General features: G+C 47.4%; 1 protein-coding gene across 1 annotated transcript; it reads left to right on the top strand.

Annotated features, from left to right (window-relative positions):
• Window positions 1-320: 320 nt before the first annotated feature.
• On the top strand, window positions 321-16754 carry zgc:101731 (SNARE_SNAP25N and SNARE_SNAP23C domain-containing protein). Its single transcript, XM_015950803.3, has 7 exons — window positions 321-516; window positions 6603-6644; window positions 7136-7184; window positions 14175-14286; window positions 15218-15364; window positions 15536-15680; window positions 16552-16754. The coding sequence occupies exons 1-7, from the start codon at window positions 436-438 to the stop codon at window positions 16615-16617; spliced, it is 642 nt and encodes a 213-aa protein (XP_015806289.3). The 5' UTR covers window positions 321-435; the 3' UTR covers window positions 16618-16754.
• The last annotated feature ends 202 nt before the right edge of the window (window positions 16755-16956 follow it).

The following is a 16956-nucleotide window of genomic DNA, read 5'->3' on the forward strand; positions in this document are numbered from 1 at the left end:
TTCATTGTCCAGTAGCATGCAGAGATCATTTGAAAGACAACGGTAGAACCCGCCCCACAACCGAGAGCCGTCAATGGAGCGTGGCCAGACTAAATAATACATTTGTTTAGTCTGGCTTGCCAGGCTAGGGTTGTTGTACTCTAGAAGGCGCTACACAAATGCAGGCCAGTTACCATTTTTAAAACAATTTCTCAAGTTTTCTCTCTTCTTCCTCCTGCGTGTGCTTCAGACCCATCACAGGTGCAGGAATGATTGTTAAAGGAAACAAACTAAAGCTGCATCTTCTCTCACCTCAGATCAAACGACCAGCTGATGCTGTAGCCTGGTCAGATCATCTAGTACTGGAAACACACACACACACACACACACACACACACACGGACACACACACACACACACACACACACACACACACACACACACACACACGGACAAATGGCCAAGAGCCGTGAAGACCCGCCCATCCTGACGGAGCAAGAGGAGCTACAGAGCAGAGCCAATCAGGTCACAGATGAGGTAAACGTCTCAAATGATGTAATGTCCGTTGGGTTTTTCAACCTTGAAGCATCACTGTTGTTGTTTGGCTTTTGTTCTCTCTGCTGGGCGTTCTCTTTAAATGAAACTAAATTAAAATTATTCCCACGGATTCCGACTCTGATGCTTCTTCTTTTTCTAATGACGGACTGACAGGAAAATCTGCAGCAGACTTGCATCAAAAGCTTTTAATTCTCCTGTCAGAGGTTTGCAGCATGTGTAAAAAGTGGTTTTCATCTGGGACAAAAAGCTTCTCGTAGCAACAGTTCTGAAGTTCGGCGGATGTTTTTGTGACCGGCTTTAAATCAGAAATGTGGAAGAAAGGCAGCTTCGCTCCTAAACGCGTTTCAGAAGCTCCGACTTCTATCAGCTTAAAAACACCTTTGGCTCAATTCCAAAATCTCAGTCTGGGTTTTACAGCTCGGAGGTGAAGGAAACTCAATTTAACACCACGTCAAACACAAGAGATGTGATCACAACCTGTTCTAAACCCAGGGGGAGTTCCCCTTAACGACACCTGGCTCACCTGGTTGCCATGGTGATGGTTAGTCTCCCTGAGTGATATGGATGAGGTCATAGGCTGCAGACGTGAGCTCTGAGGAGAGTTATGTTTTGATGCTCATAGAAAATGGGTTTATTCATAAAAAGGTCAAATAAAAGTATATTTTTCTCTTTTGTTTTCACCCAGAAGATCTCAACGCCCAACTAGGAAATAAATACAAAACATGTACATCTTAAATGGGAGATGGTCTTTGGAGCGTGTCTAATGGTACAATCTGGCATTTATTCAATTTAATTTGTAACGAGGATGTTAATTACATTTAATTAAGGACCATAAGACGTTAAATTTCATATCTAGTATGAAATCCATCTTATGGACCACATCTTATTTAAATCAGAAGATTGGGTCTTTTTATTACAGGGATTTTAAATAACACTTTGTATTAACTGAGAGACAAGAGAAGAGAGAGAGACTTTCAACGTTTAAGGAAATTTATTACTAAATAATTTTAAACAATTTAACAAGACTAACTCTCTAATGATGGATGTTCTGTTTGAATGAAGTGTGTGTGAACGATGTCAAATTCAGAACCTTCGTATCTGGAGAAGCAAAGTCTGAGTGGGAGATGATGTTTTGCTCCTAACTGATCAGAGTTTGAGACCTGTAATCATAAACACATGAGACGCCATTTGTGTCGCATCCACATAACGTCAGTGAGACCTCCGTACAGATCCGGATGCCAGGTCCACGACCCTCCTCTGGTACTGGAGCCGATGAAACAGTGTCGACAGCACGACAAACCAGTCTTTGGATAGTCTCCAGGTAAAAGTGACAGGTGGTTCACAGCGTCAAAAAGAGACCCTCCTTGGGTCAGCGAGTTCAGCTTTTATTCTGAAAGGAACCATTGCTTGGTTGGTAAAAACGACAGATTTTTCCCAGCTTGATGGTTCTCAGCTTAAAGAGAGAAGTTCGGATGGCCGGTCCGATTACTCCGCTTTGCATGTGGTGAACTCATGGGATCTTGAGAACTGAACTTAAAGAGCAAGTCACCCCCGAATCAACTTTTTTTTTTGCTGATAAACAAAATAAACGAGTGTCTAATCGTGCTGCAGACATGTGTCGTCAATAATTTGGCACTTCAGTGCATCTTAGTTAAAATTTAAATATTCTGCCTAAAACTGTCCTTGAACCGTCACCTTATCGTGGTGGAGGAGTTTGAGTGCCCTAATGATCCTAGGAGCTATGTTGTCTGGGGCACTTAGTGCCCCTGGTAGGGTCTCCCATGACAAATTGGTCTTAGGTGAAGGGTGAGACAAAGAACGGTTCGAAGGATCTTTCATGGCGGTTAAAACGAAGAGTCGGAGTACCCGGCCCGGAGGGTTACCGGGGTCCCACCCTGGAGCCAGGCCTGGGGTTGGGGCCCGTGAGTGAGCGCCTGGTGGCCGGGCTTTCGCCCATGGGGCCCGGCCGGGCCCAGCCCGAACCGGATACATGGGCTCGTCCAACTGTGGACCCACCACCCACAGGAGGAACATGAAGGGTCCGGTGCAATGTGAATCGGGTGGCAGACCAAGGCGGGAGCCTTGGCGGTCCAATCCCCGGACAAGAAAACTAGTTTTTGGGACATGGAACGTCACCTCGCTGGCGGGGAAGGAGCCGGAGCTTGTGGCAGAGGTTGAGCGGTACCGGCTAGATATAGTCGGACTCACCTCGACACATAGCATTGGCTCTGGAACCCGAGACCTGGAGAGGGGTTGGACACTCTACTTTGCTGGAGTTGCTCCGGGTGAGAGGCGGAGGGCTGGGGTTGGCTTTTTGTTAGCCCCGAGACTCTCTGCCTGTGTGTTGGGGTTTACCCCGGGGGACAAAAGGGTAGCTTCCTTGCGCCTTCGGGTCGGGGAACGGGTCCTGACTGTTGTTTGTGCTTATGGGCCAAATATCAGTTCAGAGTACCCACCCTTTTTGGAGTCCCTGGGACGAGTGCTAGATAGTGCTCCATCAGGGGACTCCATTGTCCTGCTGGGGGACTTCAATGCTCACGTGGGCAATGACAGCTTGACCTGGAGGGGTGTGATTGGGAGGAACGGCCCACCTGATCAGAACTCGAGCGGTGTTTTGTTATTGGACTTCTGTGCAAGCCGCAGTTTGGCCATAACGAACACCATGTTCGAACATAAGGATGCCCACCGGTACACTTGGTACCAGGGCAGCCTAGGTCACAGGTCGATGATAGATTTTGTAGTCGTATCATCTGACCTGCGGCCGTATGTTTTGGACACCCGAGTGAAGAGAGGGGCGGAGCTGTCAACTGATCACCACCTGGTGGTGAGTTGGATCAGATGGCAAGGGAACATGCCGCGTAGACCTGGCAGACCCAAACGCATAGTGAGGGTCTGCTGGGAATGCCTGGCAGAAGAACCTGTCAAGACGGTCTTCAACTCCCACCTCCGGCAGAGCTTTGACCACGTCCCGAGAGCAGTGGGGGACATTGAGTCCGAGTGGGCCTTGTTCCACTCTGCGATTGTCGAGGCGGCTGTTGCTAGCTGTGGTCGTAAGGTGGCCGGTGCCAGTCGTGGTGGCAACCCCCGTACCCGCTGGTGGACACCAGAGGTTCGGGGAGCCGTCAGGCTGAAGAAGGAGGCCTACAGGGCGTGGCTGGTCTGTGGGTCTCCGGAGGCAGCAGACAGGTACCGGATAGCCAAGCGGGGTGCAGCAGTGGCAGTTGCCGAGGCAAAATCTCGGGCGTGGGAGGAGTTTGGTGAGGCCATGGAGAAAGACTATCGATCGGCTCCAAAGAGGTTCTGGCAAACTGTCCGGCGCCTCAGGAGAGGAAGGCAGCAACTCGCTCACACTGTTTACAGTGGGGATGGGGAGCTGCTGACGTCAACTGAGGCTATAGTCGGACGGTGGAAGGAATACTTTGAGGAGCTCCTCAATCCCACCAATGCGCATTCCGAGGAGGAACCAGAGCTGGGAGGCCTGGGGATGGACTGTCCGATCTCGGGGGCAGAAGTTGCTGAGGTAGTCAAACAACTACACAGCGGCGGAGCCCCGGGGGCGGATGAGGTTCGTCCTGGGTATCTCAAGGCTATGGATGTTGTAGGGCTGTCATGGTTGACACGTCTCTACAACATTGCGTGGTCATCGGGGGCAGTTCCTAGGGAGTGGCAGACCGGGGTGGTGGTCCCCATCTTTAAGAAGGGTGACCTGAGGGTGTGTTCCAACTATAGGGGGATCACACTCCTCAGCCTCCCTGGAAAGGTCTACTCCAAGGTACTGGAGAGGAGGGTCCGATCGATAGTTGAATCTCAGATAGAGGAGGAGCAATGTGGTTTTCGTCCTGGCCGTGGAACTGTGGACCAGCTCTATACCCTTGCAAGGGTGATGGAGGGGGCATGGGAGTTTGCCCAACCAATCCACATGTGCTTTGTGGATTTGGAGAAGGCTTATGACCGTGTCCCCAGGGGCACCCTGTGGGGGACGCTCCAGGAGTATGGGGTGGGTGGCTTTCTTTTAAGGGCCATTCAGTCCCTTTACCAGAGGAGCGTGAGTTTGGTCCGCATAGCCGGTAGTAAGTCGGACCTGTTCCCAGTGAGGGTTGGACTCCGCCAGGGCTGCCCTTTGTCACCGGTTCTGTTCATCACTTTTATGGACAGAATTTCTAGACGCAGCCGTGGTGTGGAGTGTGTCGAGTTTGGTGGCAGGAGAATCTCGTCTCTGCTTTTGGCAGATGATGTGGTCCTCGTAGCTTCATCCAGCTCTGACCTTCAGCTCTTGCTGGGTAGGTTCGCGGCCGAATGTGAAGCGGCTGGGATGAGGATCAGCACCGCCAAATCTGAGACCATGGTTCTCGACCGGAAAAGGGTGGCTTGCCACCTCCAGGTCGGGGGAGAGGTCCTACCTCAAGTGGAGGAGTTTAAGTATCTCGGGGTCTTGTTCACGAGTGAGGGTAGGAGGGATCGGGAGATCGACAGGCGGATTGGTTCGGCGTCTGCAGTGATGCGGACGCTGAGCCGATCTGTCGTGGGGAAGAGGGAGCTGAGCCAGAAAGCCAGGCTCTCGATTTACCGGTCGATCTACGTCCCAATCCTCACCTATGGTCATGAGCTTTGGGTAATGACCGAAAGAACGAGATCGCGGATACAAGCGTCCGAAATGAGTTTCCTCCGTAGGGTGGCCGGGCTCAGCCTTAGAGATAGGGTGAGGAGCTCGGACATTCGGGAGGGACTCGGAGTAGAACCGCTGCTCCTCCGGATCGAAAGGAGCCAGTTGAGATGGTTTGGGCATCTGGTCAGGATGCCTCCTGGACGCCTCCCCGGGGAGGTGTTTCGGGCATGTCCTGCCGGCAGAAGGCCCCCGGGTCGACCCAGGACACGTTGGAGAGGTTACATCTCCAATCTGGTCCGGGAACGCCTTGGGGTCCTGCCGGAGGAGCTGGTGGACAAGGCCGGGGAGAGGACGGCCTGGAGCTCCCTAATTGGGATGCTGCCCCCGCAACCCGGACCCGGATAAGCGGAGGAAGACGACGACGACGACGACGACGAAAACTGTCAGTGTTGTGCCGTCGTCAGGTAAAAACTCTGCTCTGCATTTGAATTTAAATCTGCCACCGCTATTGGCTAAGAGGTATGCTATGATGTAAACTGGTACATTATGATGTCACAATGCTGTCGTGAGCCTGTGTGTGTGTGTGTGTGTGTGTGTGTGTATTTGTTAGCAGCTCTGCCTTTTCGGTCTGCCAGGCAACAGCATTTGTTGCATTTTTCAAACATGAAGTGGGAGTGGAGTTAGACTCTGGTAGGGGGTGACTTGCTCTTTGAGATGGTGTTGGAAGGGTTTCTTGATGAAAACACAATAATTAGGCCGTTTATAAAAAATGAAATACTTCGCTCAGCCGAGCAGGAACTTCTGGTGGTCCCCCGGTCGATGTATCGATCGAGGGGTTATCGTGCATTTTCTGTTTTGGCTCCAACTCTGTGGAATGAATTGCCATTGAGCATCAGGCAGGCACCGTCCCGTTGGCCCGGGAAAATTCCAGGCCACCCAGATATGTAAACAACCTATGCTGCCCGGCCCGGGCCGACCCGGTACAGATGGGAATGGGGCTTTAGTCTCGTCTAAAGACTCATTTCTATTTGATTGTTTTTCAGCTCTAGGGTTCATTGAATTGCCCTGACATCATGGTTTTTAATTCTTCTTCTTTTTGATCCGGATGCTTGATCTTATTTTGTCCACCATTTGTTTTTAATTGATTAGTCTCATTCCGTTACCTCTCTGTGTTTGTAATATTGCTTGCTTGTTATTTTATGATTTTATGTTTTTATCTTGCTCCCATGCCCAGGTACTGGGAATGTTTTTATGATGCTGTTCAGCACCTTGGGCTTCTGATAACGTCGGAAGGTGCTCTACAAATAAAATTGATTGATTGATTGATTGATAGAGGAAACAATTCAGGTTCAAATTTCCTTCCTGAAGGGTTTAAAATCCAGTAATAATCAAGGCTCATTATTTAAAAATTAAACATGTTGATCCAATAGGAACTAAAACTGATTTTGTCTGTTTTTAGTCCCTGGAAAGCACGAGACGGATGGTTCAGTTGGTCGAGGAGGTATTCACTCACTCACTCACTCACTCACTCACTCACTCACTCACTCACTCACTCACTCACTCTGTAATCTCACACGAGTCAAAACAAAGAAGACTAAACTCATCAAAGTAGATAATTAAAAATTATGGAACCTGATTTTTAAACAAGATGGTTTTTCAGTCATTTTTAGGTGTTTTTCTACGTAAAAGTAAAAAAAAAATAATAACTTTTTCCCCACAAGCTACGTGAACAGCTTCTGTTCATGCAGGCTTTCTACAGTCGGTGAAAAACTTCTACACAAAAACACATTTCAGAATGACTGAAAATGTCTCAACAACTGTTTAAAAACAAAGATCGTTGAGCCTCTCAGTCACGTCACAGAAATCCAGTCAGATTGTTTATGTTTGTTTTTTATTATTTATTTAAAGCACGTGAAGCCATTGTGTCTCTTTTTATATATTAGTCAGATTTGTACTTTATTTTCATGAAGTGTTTTTATGTTCCTCCTCCAGAGTAAAGACCTCGGGATCCGGACTGTGGTGATGTTAGATGAACAAGGAGGTAATTATGATCCAGTTTCATCCAAATAAATAAATATTCTATATTAACTTGATGTAAAGTTGTCTACATCATTATACGACTCATTCAAATATTGGTCCAGTTTTTGTTTATGATACATTTTGTCACGCTGACCGAAAGGCAGGAGGTTTGAACCCAAGATGCAGAACGCCAGATCACTCAGACAAGAAGATAACTCTTTATTTCTTCTTTATTTTCAAGCTGGAGGCTTAATCCAGCGGTCAAACACGAAAACAGAAGCTCAAAAACATGAGCAAGGACTCAGGCAAAACACGGGAGGAGGGAACAGAACAGCACATACACATACAACGGACCAACAAACACTGAAGGACAAGACAGGGTTTTAAACACAGAGGGAGGTGATCAGGGGAACAGGTGACAGGTGTGAGTAGTGAGAGCCGGAGGGAAGGCAGGTGCGTACAATAATCTAAGTGGTGGAAAGAAACAAGCAGGAGGGCAGATAAACCTATAAAACACAGATAACTAAACTTAAAGACTGAGGGCAAATGTAAACAACTAATAACTAGAGGGATGAGGAGAACTAATAAAAAATCAAGTGGGGACTAAGGCCTAGTCCACACGTAGCCGGGTTTTTTAAAAAAAACGAATATCCGCCCCTCCAAAAACTTGCATCCACACCACCTCGTTTAAAAAAAAAAACTCTGCCCACACGTACCCGGATAAATACGTTGTTAAGGACATGCCAGACCTGTAGGCGGCAGTACTTCCCCCGTTCTTAACCTCGTCCTTCGTCTGTGGTCTTCCGCAAGGAGCAGTAATTCCGCTTGCAAAAACAAACAAGCAAAAAGCGCTTGGACAATTGATAAAGCGAGCGCAGCTCTGAGGGCATCCATGCTGTCGGCTAGTGTAAACACAGGTCGCACACGTGATGTCAGCATTGTTTTGTCGCGGAAAGTGACGTTGCGGACCTTAAAACTCCGGTTTTGTCTGTCCACACGCAGACACCCAAAACGGAGAAAACGCAGATCTTCACTTTGGCCGGAGTTTTTAAAAAGATCCGTTTTCGTGTGAAAAAACTTCGTTTTCGTGTGGATGACAGGCCAAAACGTAGAAAAATATCTACGTTTTGGCAGATCCTCGGCTACGTGTGGACAGGGCCTAACCGGGAGTGATTAGGAGGACACCAGAGGGAAGGCTAGAGAGGGCTGAGGAGAACCTGGTGGAACCAAGAGCTTGGCAGGGGAACAGAGGGAGACAGAACATGACACATTTTTACAGTACATTCATGAAATGAGCTAATTAGGTATTTTACCAAATATTTATAGCATCCATATGGAATAATTCACCATGTGATCATTTAAACTCATCAATTAAGTCCCATAATCCCACTGGTTATATTTCGGTGTATTATTCATAAACAATATTGTTTTTATATTTAAAAAACAGATCTGTGGAACAGTTGGGAGGTTTTCTAAAATGATACCAAACCTGGAACATAAAATAAATGAAGTTTTATCATCGAGCAGAATTCTTCCAGATGAATACAAACCAACTGTGTAGATTAAACGTGAAGAAGAAACAATCTTCTATAAAGCGCCTATCATCGTAAAGATTTTGAGAGCTGCCAGGAAAATGTCTCATTGATCAGGTAGGTGATGTGATCTTAATCAGAGTGTTTTCTTTTTTTGAACGAATCTTCCACAGCTGTCGCTTTCACATTCGGATGAATCGAGTGCTTTTTATTTATGGGTTATTCAGCTCTGCACACAAACCTCAACCTGTGACCAGAGCGCACACTGCTGGGATGTGTGGAGATGACGTCAGTACCACCACGGTGTGCGTGACTGATAATTTAAAAGGTGTGTGTGGACAGCTTCCGCCCCACCCGAACAAACCCCGGATCAGGCGATCCACAGGGAGGGAGACTCCGTCAGAAATAACCACGCAATGTGAGCCTTGTGTCTTTTTAAAAGCCAGCAGTGCACTTGCGGTGTTGGTTTATCTCGTATCTCATCTTCTTCCGCCTATCCGGGTCGCGGGGGCAGCATACCAACTAAGGAATTCCAGACTGTCCTCTCCCCGGCCTCCTCCACCAGCTCCTCCGGTAACACCCCAAGGCGTTCCTGGGCCAGTCCGGAGATGCACTTTCTCCAACGTGTCCTGGGTTGGCCAGGGGGGCCTCCTGCCAGCAGGACATGCCTGAAACACCTCCCTGGGGAGGCGTCCAGGAGGCGTCCTAACAAGATGCCCAAACCACCTCAACTGACACCTCACGATATGGAGGAGCAGCGGCTCTACGCCGAGTCTGTCCCGAGCTCCTCATCCTCTTCCTAAGGCTGAGCCCGGCCACCCTGCGGAGAAAACTCATTTCGGCCGCTTGTATCCGCCATCTTGTTCTTTCGGTCATCACCCAGAGCTTGTGACCGCAGGTGAGGACTGGGCGGTAGATCGACCGGTAAATTGAAAGCCTGGCTTTCTGGCTCAGCTCCTTCTTCACCACAACAGACCGGTTCAGCATCCGCATCACCGCAGACGCCGCCCCAACCCGCCTGCCGATCTCCCGCTCCCTCCTTCCCTCACTCGTGAGCAAGACCCTGAGATTCCTGGACTCCTCCGCTTCAGTTCATGTTGGTTGTCGACCACTCTGAGCCACTAACACCAAACGTCAGGTTTCCACGATGATGTTTGCACACAGCTCCGATTTCTCGTGCATGTCTGAAGTAGATCCGATTGGTGAGTTGTTGGTGCAACACCCTAAATCTCTCCATCTTTAAATCCGGTGTTGCTAACAGAACAGTTGGAGCGAATTGAGGAAGGAATGGAGTCCATAAACAGGGACATGAGGGAGGCAGAGAAGAACCTGACGGACATGGCCCAGTGCTGTGGTCTGTGCATCTGGCCTCTCAGGAAGTACGTCGGCATTAGCTAGTGTCCAAACACACACGCCAGTGCCCAGTTCCATCAGCTGTCATCTCTGTAAGCAGAGGGTTTGGGCTCTAACTGACCAATCGTGTTTGAGAAAATCGGACAAGGGAACGTTTACTAAAGTACACAAAACGTAAACCCTCCTTGGGGAAATATTGGCCAGAAATGATCGGAGATGAAAGGGCTTGATTATCAAGGGCTGCACTCCACTTCCAGGAAGTTCTGCTTCTGTGCGCGTAAGAACCAGACGGGGAAGTAGCGAAGTTCAAAACAAGCAGCTGGTAGTGGTGGGTTTAAAGCCCCGCCCCCGATACAAGTATCTGTTATTAGTACCTTTTTTCTGATCCTGTCCTGCAAACGTTGTACGAATCCACAGTCACATGAGACATGCATGGGCGCAGACGTGGAACGTGGCCCAACCCAGGCCCGTAAAGGTGAACACCCGTTATTATTGCTGTTTCTGTGTTTAGACATTAAGGCCTAGTCCACACGTAGCCGGGTTTTTTTTTAAAAACGAATATCCGCCCCTCCAAAAACTTGCATCCACACCACCTCGTTTAAAAAAACTCTGTCCACACGTACCCGGATAAATACGTTGTTAAGGACATGCCAGACCTGCAGGCGGCAGTACTTCCCCCGTTCTTAACCTCGTCCTTCGTCTGTGGTCTTCCACAAGCAGCAGTAATTCCTCTTGCAAAAACAAACAAGCAGAAAGCGCTTGGACAATTGATAAAGCGAGCGCAGCTCTGAGGGCATCCATGCTGTCGGCTAGTGTAAACACAGGTCGCACACGTGATGTCAGCATTGTTTTGTCGCGGAAAGTGACGTTGCGGACCTTAAAACTCCGGTTTTGTCCGTCCACACGCAGACACCCAAAACGGAGAAAACGCAGATCTTCACTTTCGCCGGAGTTTTTAAAAAGATCCGTTTTCGTGTGAAAAAACTTCGTTTTCGTGTGGATGACAGGCCAAAACGTAGAAAAATATCTAAGTTTTGGCAGATCCCCGGCTACGTGTGGACAGGGCCTAACCGGGAGTGATTAGGAGGACACCAGAGGGAAGGCTAGAGAGGGCTGAGGAGAACCTGGTGGAACCAAGAGCTTGGCAGGGGAACAGAGGGAGACAGAACATGACACATTTTTACAGTACATTCATGAAATGAGCTAATTAGGTATTTTACCAAATATTTATAGCATCCATATGGAATAATTCACCATGTGATCATTTAAACTCATCAATTAAGTCCCATAATCCCACTGGTTATATTTCGGTGTATTATTCATAAACAATATTGTTTTTATATTTAAAAAACAGATCTGTGGAACAGTTGGGAGGTTTTCTAAAATGATACCAAACCTGGAACATAAAATAAATGAAGTTTTATCATCGAGCAGAATTCTTCCAGATGAATACAAACCAACTGTGTAGATTAAACGTGAAGAAGAAACAATCTTCTATAAAGCGCCTATCATCGTAAAGATTTTGAGAGCTGCCAGGAAAATGTCTCATTGATCAGGTAGGTGATGTGATCTTAATCAGAGTGTTTTCTTTTTTTGAACGAATCTTCCACAGCTGTCGCTTTCACATTCGGATGAATCGAGTGCTTTTTATTTATGGGTTATTCAGCTCTGCACACAAACCTCAACCTGTGACCAGAGCGCACACTGCTGGGATGTGTGGAGATGACGTCAGTACCACCACGGTGTGCGTGACTGATAATTTAAAAGGTGTGTGTGGACAGCTTCCGCCCCACCCGAACAAACCCCGGATCAGGCGATCCACAGGGAGGGAGACTCCGTCAGAAATAACCACGCAATGTGAGCCTTGTGTCTTTTTAAAAGCCAGCAGTGCACTTGCGGTGTTGGTTTATCTCGTCTCTCATCTTCTTCCGCCTATCCGGGTCGCGGGGGCAGCATACCAACTAAGGAATTCCAGACTGTCCTCTCCCCGGCCTCCTCCACCAGCTCCTCCGGTAACACCCCAAGGCGTTCCTGGGCCAGTCCGGAGATGCACTTTCTCCAACGTGTCCTGGGTTGGCCAGGGGGGCCTCCTGCCAGCAGGACATGCCTGAAACACCTCCCTGGGGAGGCGTCCAGGAGGCGTCCTAACAAGATGCCCAAACCACCTCAACTGACACCTCACGATATGGAGGAGCAGCGGCTCTACTCCGAGTCTGTCCCGAGCTCCTCATCCTCTTCCTAAGGCTGAGCCCGGCCACCCTGCGGAGAAAACTCATTTCGGCCGCTTGTATCCGCCATCTTGTTCTTTCGGTCATCACCCAGAGCTTGTGACCGCAGGTGAGGACTGGGCGGTAGATCGACCGGTAAATTGAAAGCCTGGCTTTCTGGCTCAGCTCCTTCTTCACCACAACAGACCGGTTCAGCATCCGCATCACCGCAGACGCCGCCCCAACCCGCCTGCCGATCTCCCGCTCCCTCCTTCCCTCACTCGTGAGCAAGACCCTGAGATTCCTGGACTCCTCCGCTTCAGTTCATGTTGGTTGTCGACCACTCTGAGCCACTAACACCAAACGTCAGGTTTCCACGATGATGTTTGCACACAGCTCCGATTTCTCGTGCATGTCTGAAGTAGATCCGATTGGTGAGTTGTTGGTGCAACACCCTAAATCTCTCCATCTTTAAATCCGGTGTTGCTAACAGAACAGTTGGAGCGAATTGAGGAAGGAATGGAGTCCATAAACAGGGACATGAGGGAGGCAGAGAAGAACCTGACGGACATGGCCCAGTGCTGTGGTCTGTGCATCTGGCCTCTCAGGAAGTACGTCGGCATTAGCTAGTGTCCAAACACACACGCCAGTGCCCAGTTCCATCAGCTGTCATCTCTGTAAGCAGAGGGTTTGGGCTCTAACTGACCAATCGTGTTTGAGAAAATCGGACAAGGGAACGTTTACTAAAGTACACAAAACGTAAACCCTCCTTGGGGAAATATTGGCCAGAAATGATCGGAGATGAAAGGGCTTGATTATCAAGGGCTGCACTCCACTTCCAGGAAGTTCTGCTTCTGTGCGCGTAAGAACCAGACGGGGAAGTAGCGAAGTTCAAAACAAGCAGCTGGTAGTGGTGGGTTTAAAGCCCCGCCCCCGATACAAGTATCTGTTATTAGTACCTTTTTTCTGATCCTGTCCTGCAAACGTTGTACGAATCCACAGTCACATGAGACATGCATGGGCGCAGACGTGGAACGTGGCCCAACCCAGGCCCGTAAAGGTGAACACCCGTTATTATTGCTGTTTCTGTGTTTAGACATTAAGGCCTAGTCCACACGTAGCCGGGTTTTTTTTTAAAAACGAATATCCGCCCCTCCAAAAACTTGCATCCACACCACCTCGTTTAAAAAAACTCTGTCCACACGTACCCGGATAAATACGTTGTTAAGGACATGCCAGACCTGCAGGCGGCAGTACTTCCCCCGTTCTTAACCTCGTCCTTCGTCTGTGGTCTTCCGCAAGGAGCAGTAATTCCGCTTGCAAAAACAAACAAGCAGAAAGCGCTTGGACAATTGATAAAGCGAGCGCAGCTCTGAGGGCATCCATGCTGTCGGCTAGTGTAAACACAGGTCGCACACGTGATGTCAGCATTTTTTTGTCGCGGAAAGTGACGTTGCGGTCCTTAAAACTCCGGTTTTGTCCGTCCACACGCAGACACCCAAAACGGAGAAAACGCAGATCTTCACTTTGGCCGGAGTTTTTAAAAAGATCCGTTTTCGTGTGAAAAAACTCCGTTTTCGTGTGGATGACAGGCCAAAACGTAGAAACATATCTACGTTTTAGAGATCCCCGGCTACGTGTGGACAGGGCCTAAGATGGCACCACTTACAGAAGACAAAATGAAACAAACTAACATCTGCTTGCAAAAATGAAACATTGATTCAAAAATTGGTCAGTTGGAGAGAAAAGCAATGAAACTGGGCTCTGAGGTCGGACTGCAAACCGCTTGTTGTAGACGTTGGTGCAACGTGACTTTTTATGATTTCTTTAGAGTTTTGTGGGCTTGTGGCTGCTTCATAGCTTCAGCTTTTTTTGTTCTTTTGATTTTGCATTGTGCTCCTCGCCCTGCTCCTCCTGTAGAGCAGTTGGAGCGTATAGAGGAGGGTTTGGATCAGATCAACTCCGATATGAAGGAGGCAGAGAAAAACCTGACTGACCTGGGAAAGTGCTGCGGGCTCTGCACCTGTGATAAGTAGGTGTGTGTGTGTGTGTACTTGTCTATACATCAAAGCGAGGACCAATGACAAGCTTTTTACCTGTAAACTGAGGACATTTTGCTGATCCCCACTTTGGTGTTGCAGAGCCTTACTCGTTAGTTAGTATGGCGCACATGACTAAGTTAGGTTTCAGTTAAGGTTAGGGCTAGGAGTAGAACAGCATTGGCTATGGTTAGTCAAAGGACGGTCCTCGCTATGATGGAAAGACAGGTGTGTGTGTGTGTTTCAGTTGCTTACTTGTCTGCCATATGACACATTTTATTATATATTTGAGCCCACTCTGAGCATCACCTCACTCAGGAGTCTGCAACCTTTACGACTAAAAAAGCCATTTCCTCTTGATGTCCTACTGACTACAATTTTAGTCACTTAAGTCATAATTATCTTAACTAGGCACAAGAAAATTGGTACTTTGTTGTTGGGAACTGTGCTCTACTTCAGTTTTTCTATAGAAAAAATCAACACCATGACATAAATAAAGCTTTGAGGTCCTTCTTTTCCTGAGACTTGAGCAGGACACTTTATAATAATAATAATAATAATAATAATAATAATAAACAAGGAATAAAATGTATTTAAAAATAAAATCAAATTTATCTGATATTAAATAACAAAAAATCATAACGATTTTATTTTACATCATTTTTTCTGCCACTTATTACTTTCCATTGTTTTAAGAAGTTAGGCTTAATGAAAATACACATTTTCCAATGATTTAGAATAATTTGTTCACTAGTGTCTCGATTTACACAGGCAGCCGTTCCATAGTAGGACTCTGCTGACTTTTGTGCATTTATTGCAACAAGTTGAATAGAAGAAAAGTCAACTTTCTCCTTTAGAACCACAGGTTGCAGACCCCTAACCTGTTAGGAGACGTAGTCTCACCAGGTGACTTTCTCTCCTCAGACTGAAGGCCTTTGAGGAGAGCGGGGCGTACAAGGCGGTGTGGGGCGGAGCCTCCAATCAGGACGGTGTGGTGTCCAATCAGCCACCATCGTCTCGGGTCGTTGACGAGCGAGAGCAAATGATCATGAGCGGCGGACACATCCGCAGGTAGAGAGAGGGTTCAATGAGCCGTGTGCTGTGTAGAGGAGGCAGCTGTGTGTGTGTGTGTTTGCTTCGCTTTTCAAACACCTGACAGGTGACTCTATCATTCAGGCAGCTGAACAAACATGGGACACACACACACACACATCTCATGCAACTCACTCCCGTTTGTTTCAGGGTGACCAACGACGCCCGAGAAGATGAGATGGAGGAGAACCTGACTCACGTTGGCAGCATCGTGGGGAATCTGAAGAGCATGGCTCTGGACATCGGCAACGAGCTGGAGTCCCAAAAAGACCAGATCGATCGCATACGAGAGAAGGTGAGGTCACGTTACCATGGTGACCTGGTTAGACGTCCCGGTGTGGCAGCATTCTCTTCTGGTTGTACCGCGTTGCGTCACCCGAGGGGAAATGGATGGTTTCAGTTTCAGCCACCGCTTGGATCCGTTTGCAGCCAAAACAGCCCTGAATCAGGTCAAATGATGCAAGATGCAGATGAAAGTCCCCAAGTCAAGTCAGAACATTTAGATTTTTTTTAACACCAATAACGCATCATGCATAATAGTCAATCATTTCATATTAAGGCCTCATTAAATGTGTGTAGCTGTGAAACATCAAAGGTTCTGGTTCCCTGGACCTGATGCTTTTCTGGTCCGATACATCAACATGAGTCTGTTCAGGATTTTATTTCCAGAAAATTACATTAAAAACTAAAATAATGCGTAGTTAATAGACTTAAAAATGGACATGAAGCTTTTACACTCTAAAACAATTCACCTACATTTGATTAGTCATCATGTGATCTAAAAAGGAACACGTTTTGTTTTTTATGTGTATTTTATGTGAGCAAAGACTCCTAACTTCTGATACAGAAATAAACTTTTGCTATTAAATGTAATTATCTTAAATTAAACATTAATCTTTGGATTAAAAATAGACCAAGTAGGTTGGTGTATGAACTTCTATCGATTAAATAAGTATCTTAGATATTTATACATGGTATAAGCTCATATGCTAATGTGCTTGATCTTTCTCAGAATTAACAACTGATAGCAAACAGTGTTGATTCTAGTATGTAGTCATACACTACATATGCATAAATGTTTGGCCACCTGATAAACCACCACAGAGAGACGGACCGGAATCAGTCCGTGTCTAATGTCCTCTTCCTGCTTCCGTCTCTCCCTGCAGGCTAATCTCAACGTGTCCCGGATCGAAGCCGCCAACCAGAAAGCTACCAGCCTAATGAAACGATAGAACTGCCCTTCACCCCTCCTCAGTTTCTGCCACCCTGAGCTTTGTTTCCCCTTACTGTGCTGTTGGAGATTCACGTATTATCCTCAGGAACTTCTGAGATGATGATGCTGATCCTTTGTGTTAGATTTGTTCATATCAGAGACCAACTGTTAGAGGTCTTCAGCCTGCGGCCCTGGAGCCATGTGTGGTTCCTCAGCTCTTTGTAGCTGTGACCGAGGAAAACTCAAACCTGACTAATGTTTAAATTGACAACATAAAAGGCGTTTTAGTATTTTTCACTTCCAGAATTTGAAGAGTCCAGACAGACTGAGCTTTCCATCAATTTATTAGCAGAAAAAG

This window comes from Nothobranchius furzeri, chromosome 13 (assembly GCF_043380555.1).
Source record: "Nothobranchius furzeri strain GRZ-AD chromosome 13, NfurGRZ-RIMD1, whole genome shotgun sequence".
In the NCBI taxonomy this organism is placed as follows: Eukaryota; Metazoa; Chordata; class Actinopteri; order Cyprinodontiformes; family Nothobranchiidae; genus Nothobranchius; species Nothobranchius furzeri.